This window comes from Eschrichtius robustus, chromosome 3, assembly GCF_028021215.1.
Source record: "Eschrichtius robustus isolate mEscRob2 chromosome 3, mEscRob2.pri, whole genome shotgun sequence".
Taxonomy (NCBI): domain Eukaryota; kingdom Metazoa; phylum Chordata; class Mammalia; order Artiodactyla; family Eschrichtiidae; genus Eschrichtius; species Eschrichtius robustus.
Window position 1 is genome coordinate 67936217 of NC_090826.1, and position 15198 is coordinate 67951414.

Here is a 15198-nt window from a genome sequence, read left to right on the forward strand (position 1 = left end):
CAATTTTTTATTTCTGCTTCAACCATAACAATACCTCATCAACACAACTAAATCAATGTCAAGTTTCTTTTACCTTCATTCTTCAATTCAAATTGTTATTATTCCAATTTCTCTGACTTAAGCTTCTTAGAAAAAGAAGTTGCTTAAACTGATTTTTAAGGTATAACTAAAAACTAGGGACTTCCCTGGTGGTCCAGTGGCTAAGACTCCACACTCCCAATGCAGGGGGCCCGGGTTCGATCCCTGGTCAGGGAACTAGATCCTACATGCATGCCGCAACTAAGAGATTGCATGCCACAGCTAAGACCCAGCGCAGCCAAATAAATAAATAAATATTTTTTTAAAAAAACAAAAACAAAAGAACTAGCCCTCACTGTCACAGGAGCATCAACAAAAAATCATTTCCAAATGACCAAACCGTAGGCTGGGCATGAGTGTCACAAGAAGAAAACACACCTAATGTATATTAAAATTAAATCAGAGATTTTCGCTTCCAGTTATGACAGAGTAGCTAACACTGAATACCGTCCTGCTATACATAACTAGAAAACTGGAGAAAATATAGAAACAATTACTGTTAGACAATGGACAACAGGCAGAGCAGAACTATGACCTGTGAGACAGGGCAAACAAATGAGCTAAGCCCTAGGATCCCACTCACTTTCTACATAGAAGTACCATCAGTATCATGAAATAAGAAGGGGTCTGGATGAGCAGAGAGACAGAACACAGAGTTTGGGCAAGCTGAAGCAGCTGGAATTTGTGGGACAGAGCACCAAAGAAGAAGCGCAACAGAAAAGGATGGAACACAGAAACCTAGAGTCTTTGGCTGAACATAAAGCTGCACATATAAGGACCAAGCAAAGAGTAACTACTAGTATTCTCACGAGGCTAGCTAGAGTCATTAGGGTTTCAACTAGCCACAGTAAAGAACTTTTTAAAAGAGACACCAGAAAGGCCAAGGCATAGATGTGAGGCTAAACTAGATCTAGAGCACAGGCTACTCTGGACTTCCCCCTAACAGAGCTAAAAGTGTAAGCCTTATTAAGACCAAGCTTATTATCAAGTAAATTAACTGCCTGTCAGATCAAATTTCAACACTTTTTAAAGAAAGAACAAAATCCAGACCGTCAACAACATATTTACAGTGTCCACCACACAAATATTACTAGATATGTGAAAATAAAATCGTAACACACTACAGAGAATTCTGTCTACTGAGAGAACCCTGAACAAATTACTCAGTCTCCTCTCATCACTTTACAAATTTCCCTCTGTTAAAATCAGAAATTAAAGAGACAAGTAGAAGCAGCTTTCCATAATAATGCAAAGGAAATGTGGTAGAGAGATTCCACTAAAGAAAGAGGGAGGAAGGGAGGAGGGTGTGGAGGAGGAGTAGAACGGTCAGACAGATCTTCCCACTTATTACCGTACATTATAATACCTGATGACATGCATCATCACAGAAACAGTATACATGGTATAGGCTACTAATACATAAAAATACAACATTTTTAGCCTACTATAAAAATTTACAGAAATAAACCTCCTGCAACTAAAGGCTAAGCTTCAATCAGTCTCAAATAAATGATAATTATTTTAGATGGGTTTTATTTCTAATGAGTATTTATTGCCATGTATAAAGAAACAACTACTGTTTATTCAAAATTTAGATACCTGGTAACTTACATAAGACACAGCCTCCAAATCAGAGAGGAAGCAAACAAGAAAACCCACAATTAAAAAAAAAAAAATTTCATGAAGTAATGCTCATTTACTAAATCAAAAAGAAATTTCTCAGTGCATCTTAAAAATCATGAGACAATTCTTACAAGCTTGGTTATTCTTGGTTTCCAATTTGAAAGAAAACTAAAAGCAATTAGAAGGGAAGGCTGAGTTATTAGAAGATAAGTACCATCACAGCACAAGTGACTAATGAAAGTCAACAAAAATTAAGAAGAAAATCATAAGAAACCAGAGAACTTAGAAAAGAACAACGAAAAGAAGCCACATTCTACGAACATAAAAAGCGGAGAAGCCCAAATCATTTAACACAGGTGAAAACAGACCTTCTGGCAGTGATGCCAGAAAAAGTATCACCACATAACCTCTGCCAGCAAAGATGACCCTAAATCAAAAAGAACAGATTAAATTACACTGGAGTACAAATATAGTTCAATCACAGGCAGATAGTTACTTTTGGAAACCATTGACATTAGTTGAAATAAAAGATATTGGTATTCAAAGGAAAAAAACAAAGAATTCACTGAATATTTTGACTAGTCAATGGCTTACTCCACTTCAACCCCAAATTTTATACTTAGGACACTTATCTCCCTCCTCCCATTAATCTTTGTGTCAAACTACTGGGGCCAATCCGGCTCTTGTATTCCACAGTGTTTTCCCATGAGTTTTCCCTAGTAACTTTTGACTTTAATATACCTAATGGCATTCTAAACTACCCTCCACAAACTATTTTTTGCGCATTATCCAAATCCTCTATGTAAAGTCAAGTTGTAGCTGTAATTATATTTCCCCAGTTTACTGTACATGGGAGTTATCCTTCACAGACACACTAACAAAATGTTTTTCAAAACAATGAACACGGGCTTCCCTGGTGGTGCAGTGGTTAAGAATTCACCTGCCGATGAAGGGGACACGGGTTCAAGCCCTGGTCCGGGAAGATCCCACATGCCGCGGAGCAACTAAGCCTGTGCACCACAACTACTGAGCCTGCGCTCTAGAGCCCACAAGCCACGACTATTGAAGCCCCACGCGCCTGGAGCCCGCGCTCTGCAACAAGAGAAGCCACCACAATGAGAAGCCTGCGGACCACAACGAAGAGAAGCCCCCGCTCGCCGCAACTAGAGAAAACCCACGCACAGCAACAAAGACCCAACGCAGCCAAAAATAAATAAATAAATAAATAAAATTTATTTTAAAAAAAAACAATGAACATGAAAGTCTTTCATTCAATAAACAGGTTACTTACCTATAAGGCTGATTCTCTGACAGAAAAAACCAAATAATTATGATTACAATTACAGAGCTTAAACTTGTGCTAACAAATTTTGAAAACTGGGTATCCAAGATCTGCTCCATTAGAGTACTCAACCTAGAAATCCCAAAAGTCCATGGAATAAATCTTTATTGGATCAGGGAACCTAGTTCAGACTATCAATTAAAAGACAGAATTTCTAACCCCATTTCTACCCAGAATTCATCATACTTTAATAACCTAAAAACCTTGATTATGAGTTAGGAAACAGGGACTGTATACTGCCACCTGGTAGTATATGCTGTCTACTTCCAAGTAGTTGTGGGTGTCAAATGAGAAACTAGATGAAATTACTTTGTAAATTATGAAACACAGTACAAATGTAAAATTATTTTATCCAGGGCAGGATGACAACTCTAGTGCTTTCTAAGCAAAATCCATCCCTAGTCTTGGAGTTTTCTGGTCCTTTGAAAGAAATTACCTTGACAAACAATAAAAAAGCAGTCTCATAGGAAGTAGTGAATCTAGAAGAATTGATGAGGATTTTCCTATGTAGCTTCTGAAACGGATGAAGTATCAAATGATTCCTCATAAGCATTGTGCAACAGAAGGACACATAGTTATTCACTACATTAATGTTTTCAGAGAATCAAGTTTGAAACTACAATTCTTGTAATATTCCTTAATATGATTTGAAAACAAGATTTTTACCTGAAGACTACATGAGCAACACTCTTAGATGACCAATAACTATCTTACTCTTACGCTTTCATTATCTAGAAACTTACAAATCAATATCAACATTAGCAATATTATCAATGAGTTAAATCATTTGTAAGACCTCAGAAATCTAGAAACCCTAAATCTGACTTTCCACCCTCTATCTGTTCATAAAAGCTTTCATGAAGCTATCCAAGGCCCTTCAAGTACAAATTTATTTAAGTATTCTTGTACAATGAGAATTCAGAGGCAACTGACCAAATCACATTTTTATTTGAAAATTTATTTTCCAGTGACTGCCTTGTGAATTGGAAGGAAAGCTCTGAACATTAAATCCCAGGGCCTGAAATCTTCCATATCTTTTCTCCCTAGAACCAGAACTTCAAAATTTAGAGGTCAGTTTCAGTGTCTCTGATTCAAAATCAGCAAAAGGTCCATTCTCAAACAGAAAGAGCAATCCACAGTTAAGCACATGATCTCAGTTAGTCCAGCTATATAGGCCAAAAAGAGAGTCATTAGGTATTATCTACGACTTTAACAGACTCTATCAACCTTGAAGATGAGAGTGTCTTGAGATAAAGTATATTTCTTTTTGATTCCCCACCCCCTAATCTTTAAGAAGGCATATTCTAGTAAAATACTCCACAGCTGGAATCACACCAGAAAAGAAGATACTCTTTAGTCCCTTGATCACAGTGGAGTTCTCCATTTGGATAAATAAATACATAAAAGCACCTATGGGTTTATATGCTGGAGAAGAGGAATGGCATCTAGAGAGGAAACAGGGCAAGCACCCAAAACATCCGCAAGTTCATTTCTCTGGCCTATGGCCTAATTACCATGAATCGGGTCTAAGTCTAGGACTCGACATACAATATCTTTTCAAACATTTACAAGTGATTAGATGACCTTGTATATGATATCCTTGCAAACAAGATGGATAAATTATAGGATGAATGCTAGGATAGAAGGTTGCTGATTAATTAATGTTAATTCAAAGAACTGTAACTGGAACAAAGAGCTATGGCCTCCTGGCTCCAGACAAAGAGCTACGTCACACTCAGTGTCTTCTATTCATAATGTATTTTCTAAACTGGCCATCAGGAAGTACTCATTCCCTAGTGGTGGAGATCTGTGTGTGCAGGGGGACAATAATCCATCTATCCCAAGTGTCTTTTTTTTTTCTTTCTTTCCCCAAAGTACCTTTTAACATTTTCCAACTGCCAGAAATTTACTTGAGAATTAAAAGCACTAGACAGGTATCATGATGCTATTTTCAACAATGACAATTTGGGTAAAAAGAGTCAAAACATTTTCTCTAACCATCTCCTGGTTCTAGATAGGAACAGGGATTTTACTGAAAGAGATTACATCTGATATGATCAAACACCTCATCCCAATTTTTCTTAAATTATCTTTAACCAAGATGCTAATCAAGATGCTCCCTCTCCATCCCACTTCTCCTGATCTGCTTCCTTTGGGGGGAAAAAAGTTAGAAGTGAAGGGTCAAAAGGTGCTATTTTCAAAAGATTTGGAAGAAGCAAAAAAGCAAGAAGGAATGAATTCTGTTGCCCAAAGTCACCCAACAAGGCACTAATTTAACTTGAGAACACTGTCCTAATAAAGCAACTATCATCCAAATTCCAAAGTACTCTGTATATCCTAAGGAACCCATGAAACTATTGTTCTCATTCTCAAAGGTTTAGGAATATGCACCTCACTCTTCAAATGTTATGGCCACTATCTTTAGATAATCATTTTATAGGAACATCATTCTTCAGAATCACCAGAAGAGCACTTACCAAAAAAGTAACATAATGTACTAATGGGAAAATATTTTCCATGATTAATAACCAGTTAACCCTTAATAAGAGAGTACCTCTTTTGCCAAAGAAACAATAAAAAGCAAAGAATAGAATTAACAGAATATCATTTTGTAAATATGCATACTTCCAGACTTTTCGGTATTTCCCCCAAGACACATGCTCTGCTTCCTAGTGCCTGCAGGAAAAAACTCTACTTTTGAAAACTGATACATGATACTAATGGTAAGAACTCAACTTATCTCAAATTGAAAAAACTTCATTTATGAATTGTTTTTCATCTCAAACTGGACTTCAAACATTTCAAATACATGAAAATGCTAACAGTTCCACAAAATAAGTAAAATGCTCAGATAAAATGATCCATTAAACACAATATTAAAATGCTGTTTATAAAGAAAACAGAAGAAAATTTTCAGAAAAGAGACCTATGCTAAAAGGCCACCATGTTATCATATACAAATCTAAACTATCTATAATGCGTGGTAAAAGATTATTATATTCTACAAGCAGGATTTGATACTTTCATCCAATATATAGCAGGATCTGACAGCTGCCACAACAAAAACATTAAGAAGGTTCCTCAAATAAGTATTTTTACGCAGTTTATATAATCTGATTGTGATATTTATTCAAAAGCCTACTCTGTAGAAGTAAACGTGATTAAGTCTATCTTTTACTATTGCTGATCATGATATTTATGATAAGCACTTTTGTTAACAGTTCCTTTCACGATTTAGACATAGCTCCAATTCATTTGTTATTGCCCAGAGTACTTTAAAGAAAATCTAAGCAAAATCGTGATAAATCCGGACATGGAATTCTTTATTTTAAAAAGTACCTTTATCACAAAGGTTGAGAACAGATAGTATTTTAAGATACAGTCTCCCCTTATAATTTAGAATCAGGAAAAAAAAAAAATCTGTCTCAAATGCTTTATGTAAACTATAGAGCAGACTGAACTCTTGCTAATAAGCTAATTACAACATACAACTAGCTGTCACAGTATTAACAGTAATATCTACTTCTCTATATCACAAAAGTCAAAGATGATGCATAAAGCACATTGTTTAAATCAAAAGTTTTAATTGGAAATTAGATGTAAGTAACTAAGATAAATGTAGATTTGTAGCCTGCCAGATTTCCCTTATTTGGATGATGTTTATTCACTCAGTAATTGTTCTACATTATGTGGATACCATATACACTTCATAAAGCTCTACAACTATAAATCAAAGTGTATTGTGATAACTAAAGATGTTTCTATTTTATAAATTAACTCAAATGATATAAAACTTATTAAAAATAAAAACACCATCAACCATGTTTCCACATGTCTTTTCTAATTTGAGATGTGTGAAATCTCAAAACTAGAAAACCGTATTGCCATTGAGAAGGCTAATAAAGCTGGATGTTAGTCTTTTTTTTTGGAAAATTTTTTTGTAAGAGTTGAGAATATCATTGTGTTAAACCCAAAATTTCAGCTAAAGCATTAATTTTAGCTGTAATAAAAATGCTATAGACATTTATGAATAAATGAAAACTTGGGGAATAATAAACAAAGCAGAATTCATGGTTACCATATTTACACATACTCTTTGTTGTGTTTCAGTGCCACATGATCTGATTCAAAGTAATAAACATCAGGATCATCATCTTCCTCTTCTGTAATGTGCGGATTGGCACTCTCTTTGGCAGATGGCAAATGTCCAATATTGAGTCTTGCCTCTGAGGATGGCTTATTCAGTCCTTCACTCCCATAATTTTCAGAGTCACAACATATGCCTTTTTCATTGTGAGAAATTTCATCAGGATTTGTGAGAGACTGACTTATATTATCACTAACAGGTGCATTTGTTTCACTGGGATTAAGATTATTCTCCTCAAGTTGTCCATTTTCTCTGCAAGGAGAACTGTTTTTAGTGGGACTACCTCTGGCAGGGGCTGCCCTCCGGGGTGAAGTTCTCAGAGTATACCGATGTTCTTGAGGTTCTGATAAAGACATCATTTGAGCTGAAATACAGTCTAGAACAGAAGATGGTTCTGGTTCTCCGGAGACTGGCATACTCTCAAGACTTGTGTCCAGGGCGTTATTGGTGTTTTCATTACACTGCTCTTTTGAGGCACTGCTATCTCCCACCACATCTACTTCCTCCTCAGAATCCCTTAAAGATGAATGAATTTCAGAAAAGGGGGCTGTAGCTGGCTCAGTAGTCAGCTGATTAACATGTTCCACAGGCAGGCAGGCAGTTACTATTTTGCGGTCCTCCAACTTGACCTGCACTTCTGAATTTGTGCAAGGCACGTTATGGTCTATATAACTGTCCTCCTTCCTACTACCAAGGAACATTGAAGTGTGGGTATCCGAATCCCCATTTTCAGCTACTGATTTCTCCTGCAACACATAGGAACCAGTGCTATTTTGTTTAGTGTTCCCATCGGACTGACAGTCATCACAGTTTACAACAGCTGAATCACTGTCATCAACACCATTGACAGCCAAATAGCCCGCGATTTCTTCAACTACTGTAGAATTAAGTGGCCCTTCCTCACTGACATTCACCTTTTTAATTTCCCTTTTCTCACAATCATCCAGTATAAGACATCGACAAGCTCGTTTAGTCCCTTGAAAATCTGCATCATTGTCCACTACTGTACTCCTCTGTTCTACTGACTCCTTGTCTGATTTTATAGGTGAATCTTCTTCTGAACTGTTTGGTGCTTCAGATCTAAGACAACGCTTAACTCTTTTTAAAACTGGTGAAACAGGTTCTGTTTGCCTTCTTTCACAATTTTCTACAGACTGCCTTTCTACGTTATCTTTTTCTGAAGAAGGAAGTCCTCTTTTCCTAGGGCTTACCCATGACTCTCGAGTACTCTGCTGTTTTATATCAGTAGTTCTTCCATTATTATTTCCTTTCTGAATTTGCACAGGCTCTGGTCTCTTCTTTGGTGATCTTGATCGTACTTGAGAATGAGAAGAGATTTCTTCAGGATGAGCAATGCTACGATTCCTTAAAGTTCTACCACAAAAAGATTCATCCAAGCCGTTTAACCCCACTGTTGATCTTGTAACACGAGTAGATCGGGAAGCAGCCATACTATGGCAAGTCCCTACAATACGGTCATCATGATCCACTCATTGGGAAACCTTCAAAAACGTAAACAAAATAATGAGAAAAAGGTAATAGTTAATACACCTAAAACAAAAGTATAAAGCTATAACTTTTTAATCCATGTATAGCCATATTAAGTTTTGTGATATAATTATTTTATTAACATTTCCAAAAGTGATAACATTAGCTAACAATTATATGGCACTTAATACATTCCAGGATTCATTCTATATGCTTTACATACGTTAACTCACTTAAGTCTAACAACAATTAGAATAAGTGCTTATTATCATTCCTACTTCATAAATGAGGAGATTGAGGCACATACACTTTAAGTAATCTGTCCAAATTCACACAGCTAGTAAACTGCTGGGCAGGGTTCTAGATTCCATGCTCTTAACCTTCCTCGCTATGTATCTACCTCTCAGATATACAGGGGCAAAGGGCCCAGAAAGATCTCTCTCAAAGACAGGACTTCATCTTGGTTATTAAAATAATAATCTTGAATTTATATAGCAGCTATCACATAAACTATCCCAATCACTTCTCATGTTTTCTCAAAACACTTCTGGGAGGTAAAAAGACAGGCTCTGCTCTTTTTAATTCACTCTTACTAAAATGAGTTTCAGGTCAAATTCTTTGAAAACAAACTACGTGGCATCCAAAAAATTTTGGTTGCAGTAGAATTTTTTATAACTAAGCAGATGAACAGAAATCGCAGTAGAATTTTTTATAACTAAGCAGATGAACAGAAATCACAACCATAGCTTATACTTGCTAAGAGCAATACAGAGCAAAGCCAAGCCACCCTAGTCTCTAGAAGTAGAGCCACAAATTAGCAAGTGAAAGGAAGTATTCTAAAGAGGACAGAAGAAAAACGGAAAGAAGCACACTGCCAAACAAATATTACATTTAAGAAATCAGGAATACACATATAACCCCATCCTTTCCTTCTTGAACTCCTGAGTATATGTGTATGCCACAGTATTAATGCATGCTGAGGAGATGAGCAGGCTTTCTGGTGTGAATGCTTTGGTGTTTCTATAATACAAATGAGAAGGAAACTGAAAACTGCCCTGATTGATCCATTTGGATAAACTGAATGATTCAGTGATTATTTCCCAAGGTTCTCCCAACAAGCAGAATTAAAGGAGCTGTTACAATTTCAAGTCTCCATTCTTCTGCTCCTCCTGTATTTAGCTTTCAAAAGATACTTTGCCACTTCACTGCCTGACTTCGAATAGGGTGCAGGATGGACAGAGAAAAGAGGCCAGTAATGGTTGTAGTACAAAGCTGCACAGGACCCTCTTCCCTCATCCCTTTTGCCAGCTTTCCCACAAGCTCACTCTCCCATAACCCTCCAAATGCCATTCTACCCTTCTCCCCACAAATCAAATACAATCTCTCCTTTGCCTCAACTTAGAAGTATCTAACAGTTGGAAAGGTTATTAAGAACTACAGAAGATACAGCAACACGGTATCACATACAAAAAAAAGAAACTGCCTTCTTGTTCCTGCCTGCTGACAAAATGAATAAAGTGAAGAAGTATCCTGCAAAATATGTAAGTCAGTTGAATTTAGTTTTGTTTCAGAGTATGGCATCTAAATTTTTAATTAACAATTTTTTTAAACCTTACAAGACTCACAAAATCAGCCCTGGGATTAAAGTGTGAAAATTCTTTCTAGAGAATTCCATAGCAATCACATGAACAGTAAGTATGGAACACTGATCAGAACTTAAAAATAATGCTTTTCAAAGTAAACTTTTACTCTTTTGGGACTCATTAGTCAGACCTGATGTATAATTCTCTTCTGTTAAAGTCTTCTTATCAAGATTACAGTCTATTTTTATTCACAGGTAATAAACAGTGAATGACCCATAAATATCCACTTTTAATTACAAAAACTTTAAGTTAAACTTCAAATGATGTTTCCAAAGAGCACAAACTAAAAAATATTAAAATCAGTGTATTTGTTTCATGTACCCAAATCTGGAGCTTTCAAATTTGAAGATTACAGATTTTTAAATATTAAATACCTATGTAAATATAACAAAGAAAACAAGTTAATTTTATAAACTTTATTTACAAAACCTAATGCAAATATCTTTAATGCCAATTTGATTATATTTGTGATTTATGGTTCAAAAATAATATTGACAATAGTAATATTTTATAAACACACACAAAAAAAACTGTTTATTTTTTAAAATATGATGCCAGTCAAGGGCATATAAACTTCAAATGATTCCGGTAACAGGCATTCCTAGCCCTTTTCTCTCCACACCAATCCAAATGAGAGCAAAATTTCTGCCTTATCATTATTAATGAAATAATCCTATTATTAGTAGTACCCAAAACTACTAACAAAGAATGTATATATATCATTATAAAACACCACCTATAATGAGGGTCTGTTTTATTTCTTCACCATTCCAGTGATCAAAACACTGATCAACATGAAATATTACAACTTTTTTCATTTCTTTTGCTCCCTAAAAATCTTTTTATTCCGTTCACAACTACAATGAAGTCCAAGTTTTAGAGTTCTCAAACCCTATGCTATTGGGCCATATTTTAAACGAAACTGTTTTGTGATAAGAACCCTTGTGGTACCTCAAACTCTTGCAACTCAAAGTGTGGCCTGAACACCTGAAACTAACACAACATTGTAAATAGACTGTACTCCAATAGAAAGTTAAAAAAAAAAAAAAAAAAAGAAACCAATAGGATATTTTGTACAGAAATTTGGTGACTCATATTTACTGTCCTTAAAGTATAAAAGTCTTAAAAAAAAAAAAAAAAAGTGTGGCCTGAGAACTAGCACCATGGACATCTACTGGAAGCTTGTTACAAATGCAGAATATCAGGCCCTGCCTTAGACCGTCCAATTAATCTGATTCCCAGGTCATTAAATGTCTATTAGGGTTTGAGAAGCACTGCCTTAGGCCACTGCATCCAGACAGTAGTCTATTAAAATATATCAAGTTTCAAACTAAATTAGACCACTTATAACATATCCTTTAATTCTTTATTCAATCCTAATAATAAAAAATTTATAAATAAAACCATTATCCCTTTGGCTAAGGAAGCACCAAACAGAGGACTATAAAAATCTCTTGCCTGAAATTAACATATTATATATACTTAAGGTATTAAATTGGTTAAAATTCTGAAGATTAGAGTTAAGTGAAATTTCAACACTCTTGCTTCTAATGATTTTTTTCTTCTGTTCTAACCTTTTTCTTCATTATCTTTTCTATTTTTGAATAAGCATTTATAAAGACACATATTTTCTGTAGTTATCTGATAAACTGAGTGCAAAATTCAATTACCGAAAAGAGACTAACAATGTTCCAATTATCTCAACCAAGTCTCAACATTGTTTTGCCATGCTTTGTAAATAAAGTATTATAGACTAAAGCAGTTGTCTTCCTCATTTTAGCAGCATAACACAAGAGTTACTAAAGAAATTCAGTGAAGAGGTTTGGAGTACAAAATTACATTCCTGCCAAAAATTAAGTTGCTAAAGGAAGAGAAAGAAACTCATTTACAAACAACATATCTCAGAAAATACCCCTGTTAGTTAAGTAAATAGTTAACATGGTTTAAACATTAGCCAGCACCCAACTAGAACTGGTAATTCAATCAATCACTCTAGTTTTAGAATTAAGGGAAACTGTTAGTTAACAGATTCATATGGGCAAAACCCAATCTAGCAACTAGAATGACGTTTTTCCTATGTTATCCACCAACTAATGAATATGGCATTTTCTACAATAGAGGGAAGAGAATATAATCAATCACTAGAATTCCTCTCTTCCCCACCTTCGTAAGTTTTCACTCTATTGCAGAACATATCTCAGAAGGAGAGTCAACCAAATTTTACCCTATCCATTCACATTAAGGCCCAAATCCTACCTATAATTCCATATGTCTCACCCATTTATTTACTGTTGAACTACTCTCTCCCAAATTTGAATCTACTTGTAGGATCTAATTATAGGATTCTCAAATATAATTATAGGATTCTGAAACGCTCTCTGAAACAGTATCAGCTATGTTTCAGATCATACATTTCCAGCCCCTGTGATCACATCTGTTATCACTGTTTCAGTGACTGAAAGTAAAATGGTCCACCTAATGAAACACTACTCCAGCTATCTATCACCTTTACTTTAGAAATCTCAAAAGATATTTCAAAGACACTGACTGTAAGCTTTTGTTCCACTATAATTACTGAAGTAGTATGGTTTATTTTGGGAATTGAAGGACTGGCAATCCTTCATTAACATCAATGTTCTAGCTGATATTTATTTAGTTTTATTAAGTGAACAGTTTTTAGGAACTGGTCATGATACCATGCAGACAAACCAAAGTGAAAGGCAAAAAGAGCAAGAGCAATTGGGAAGTGTTACCAATGATTCTTTTTCTATTTGTCTAGAACATAAACAGGAACTGTTTAATAACAGTTTAGGGACTATCCTTGTCATACAATTATTTTAAGACAAATTTCTTCGCTGAGCAATTACCACTATTATCTATAATGTCAAAAGTATCTATAAGGTTAAAAGAAGGAGAGTGAGACCTGGGGACCTACCTATGCAATTCAACTTAAGGTTCTTAATATCAGCCTCTTTGAACCCTGGGAACTCTATTACATACTATCTTGATCCCTTGTTTAAAGGGATCTCTTCTTTCTTCCCCATTCAGAGAGGGGCGAGGGGGTAGGCAGAGAGACATAGATATAGAGAGAGCTGAATGAATATACACTTAAAAGACAAGTGGGGAAAAAGAGAAGTCAAGGAATTTCATACTACCCTTGAATCAAAAATACCTAGAGTGTCAAAGAAAGGTATAATGCTCTAGAGATTCCAATGTACTTTAAGTTACTTCATTTATCCCCTGTTGGGAAAATACTTCATCCCTACACCATTCCCTATAGCTCTGCACTCCTATGAACAGCTACCCAGACTGCACAATTTTCCATGCACCAAAGGAAGTATAGAAAAATAACAAGCCTCCTCTCCTTAATTACAGGCAAACAAACAGACTACAGTTGTCTTCACTACTACGAAACTAAATAACTTACCTGTACAACCAAAGATCTATCATTGTGGAAATATTATCTCTTTTCCTTATATCCTGAAGGAGTTGGAGCTATGATCTAGAATAGAGCTTAAGCATCATGGTTTCAGACTCTCAGCTTCAGCCATGGAGAATACTAGAACTTCCTAAATTCCTTTCTTTAAAAATAAAATAATAAAAAAAAAAAGAATTAAAGAAGCAAATTAACTTATGCTAAAATATTTTAGTAACATCTTTGGTAATTCTTGTTAACTTTGTAGCCTCAGAGATATCAAGAAACTGGAAAAGGATTTTCAGAAACCAACAAAAACAAACCAAAAAGAGCTTGAAATATACTAAATCTTTACAACAACTCAGTATTATTTTGAGTCAAAATGTAACTCAGTTCTTTTCTAGAGTCTAAGGCAATATTGTTTTGAGGTGACCCAAAGACTGCCCTTGATAAGAAGATTTCTCATACAGAATTTATAATCTCTTACTCTTATTCTAGAGGCCTTCCCAAAGTTTGGCTTTCAGGTATTTAAAACTAGGGAGTGAACAACAAAAATAATTTAGATTATATACAACAAAGAATCAACCAAGTCTTCTGCAATATATATACATTATAACTTTGGTTATAAAGTGCTACAAGACTTTACAAAGGGAAATTTTTTATAAAGGGAAATTTCTATTATTTTTGGCATATGGATTTTCAACAAAAACAAAAAGGATTTTCTGGCTTTAGTACCCAGTTGGCCAGATATTTTAATTAATCTAATTATAATCCATTTCTTGGACAGTCTGGTTAATTACAGTTTTTACTTTATAATAATGTATTATGATATCCTTTTCAGAGAATCTGGATAAATGGGTTACTATGAGTGCCCATCCAAAAACAAGGAGGAACACCAGGAAAAAGACTAGCGATGTTCATGATGGAAATTGTCACTTTATTATAAACATAAAACTAGATATTCTAAAAGTGACACTATTTTTGGTAAAGGATTGCAACTTAAAAACTAATGCAAAAAATTTTTAAAAATAAAAACTGATGCAATTATCAAGCTTTGTAAACTAGATTTACTGCCTAGAAAAAATAAATAGATTACAGTTTTAGTCAGCAAGAGGGCAACAAGGCTAATATCTAATATCTATAGATGCAACTTCTCCCAGATATGTCTTCTAAATTCTTGAAAAGCACAAGGTAGGAAAATTGTCTAAATAAAATGATTTAATACTACATTAAAAAATGTTCTAAATTAACATGAGGAAGGTGCACAGTGAAAAATGGTCCTACAAAAAAGTAACCCTTGACTTGAAACTTCACTCTTATAACAGATTCGAATTGCCAACGCCTTTGTACTCAACCCTGAAATCCTTTCACAAACATGGTAAAGCATTACACTGTATGGTGTATGGAGATGGCAGCAATCAACAGAGCCAAAGAGGATCCACAGTTTAGGATGTGTCTCTGA

General features: G+C 35.0%; 1 protein-coding gene across 9 annotated transcripts in view; it reads right to left on the reverse strand.

Moving 5' to 3' along the window:
* ZZZ3 (zinc finger ZZ-type containing 3) overlaps positions 1-15198 on the reverse strand; it is a 109662-nt gene that overhangs the window by 55860 nt on the left and 38604 nt on the right. For all 9 annotated transcript variants that reach the window (XM_068540124.1, XM_068540127.1, XM_068540128.1 and 6 more), the window contains 2 exons: positions 13749-13902; positions 7137-8692 (listed from right to left, as the gene is read on the reverse strand). In XM_068540124.1, the coding sequence (XP_068396225.1) occupies positions 7137-8641 (1505 nt within the window). In that variant the 5' untranslated portion in view covers positions 8642-8692; positions 13749-13902. The remainder of the gene's footprint in view (positions 1-7136; positions 8693-13748; positions 13903-15198) is intronic.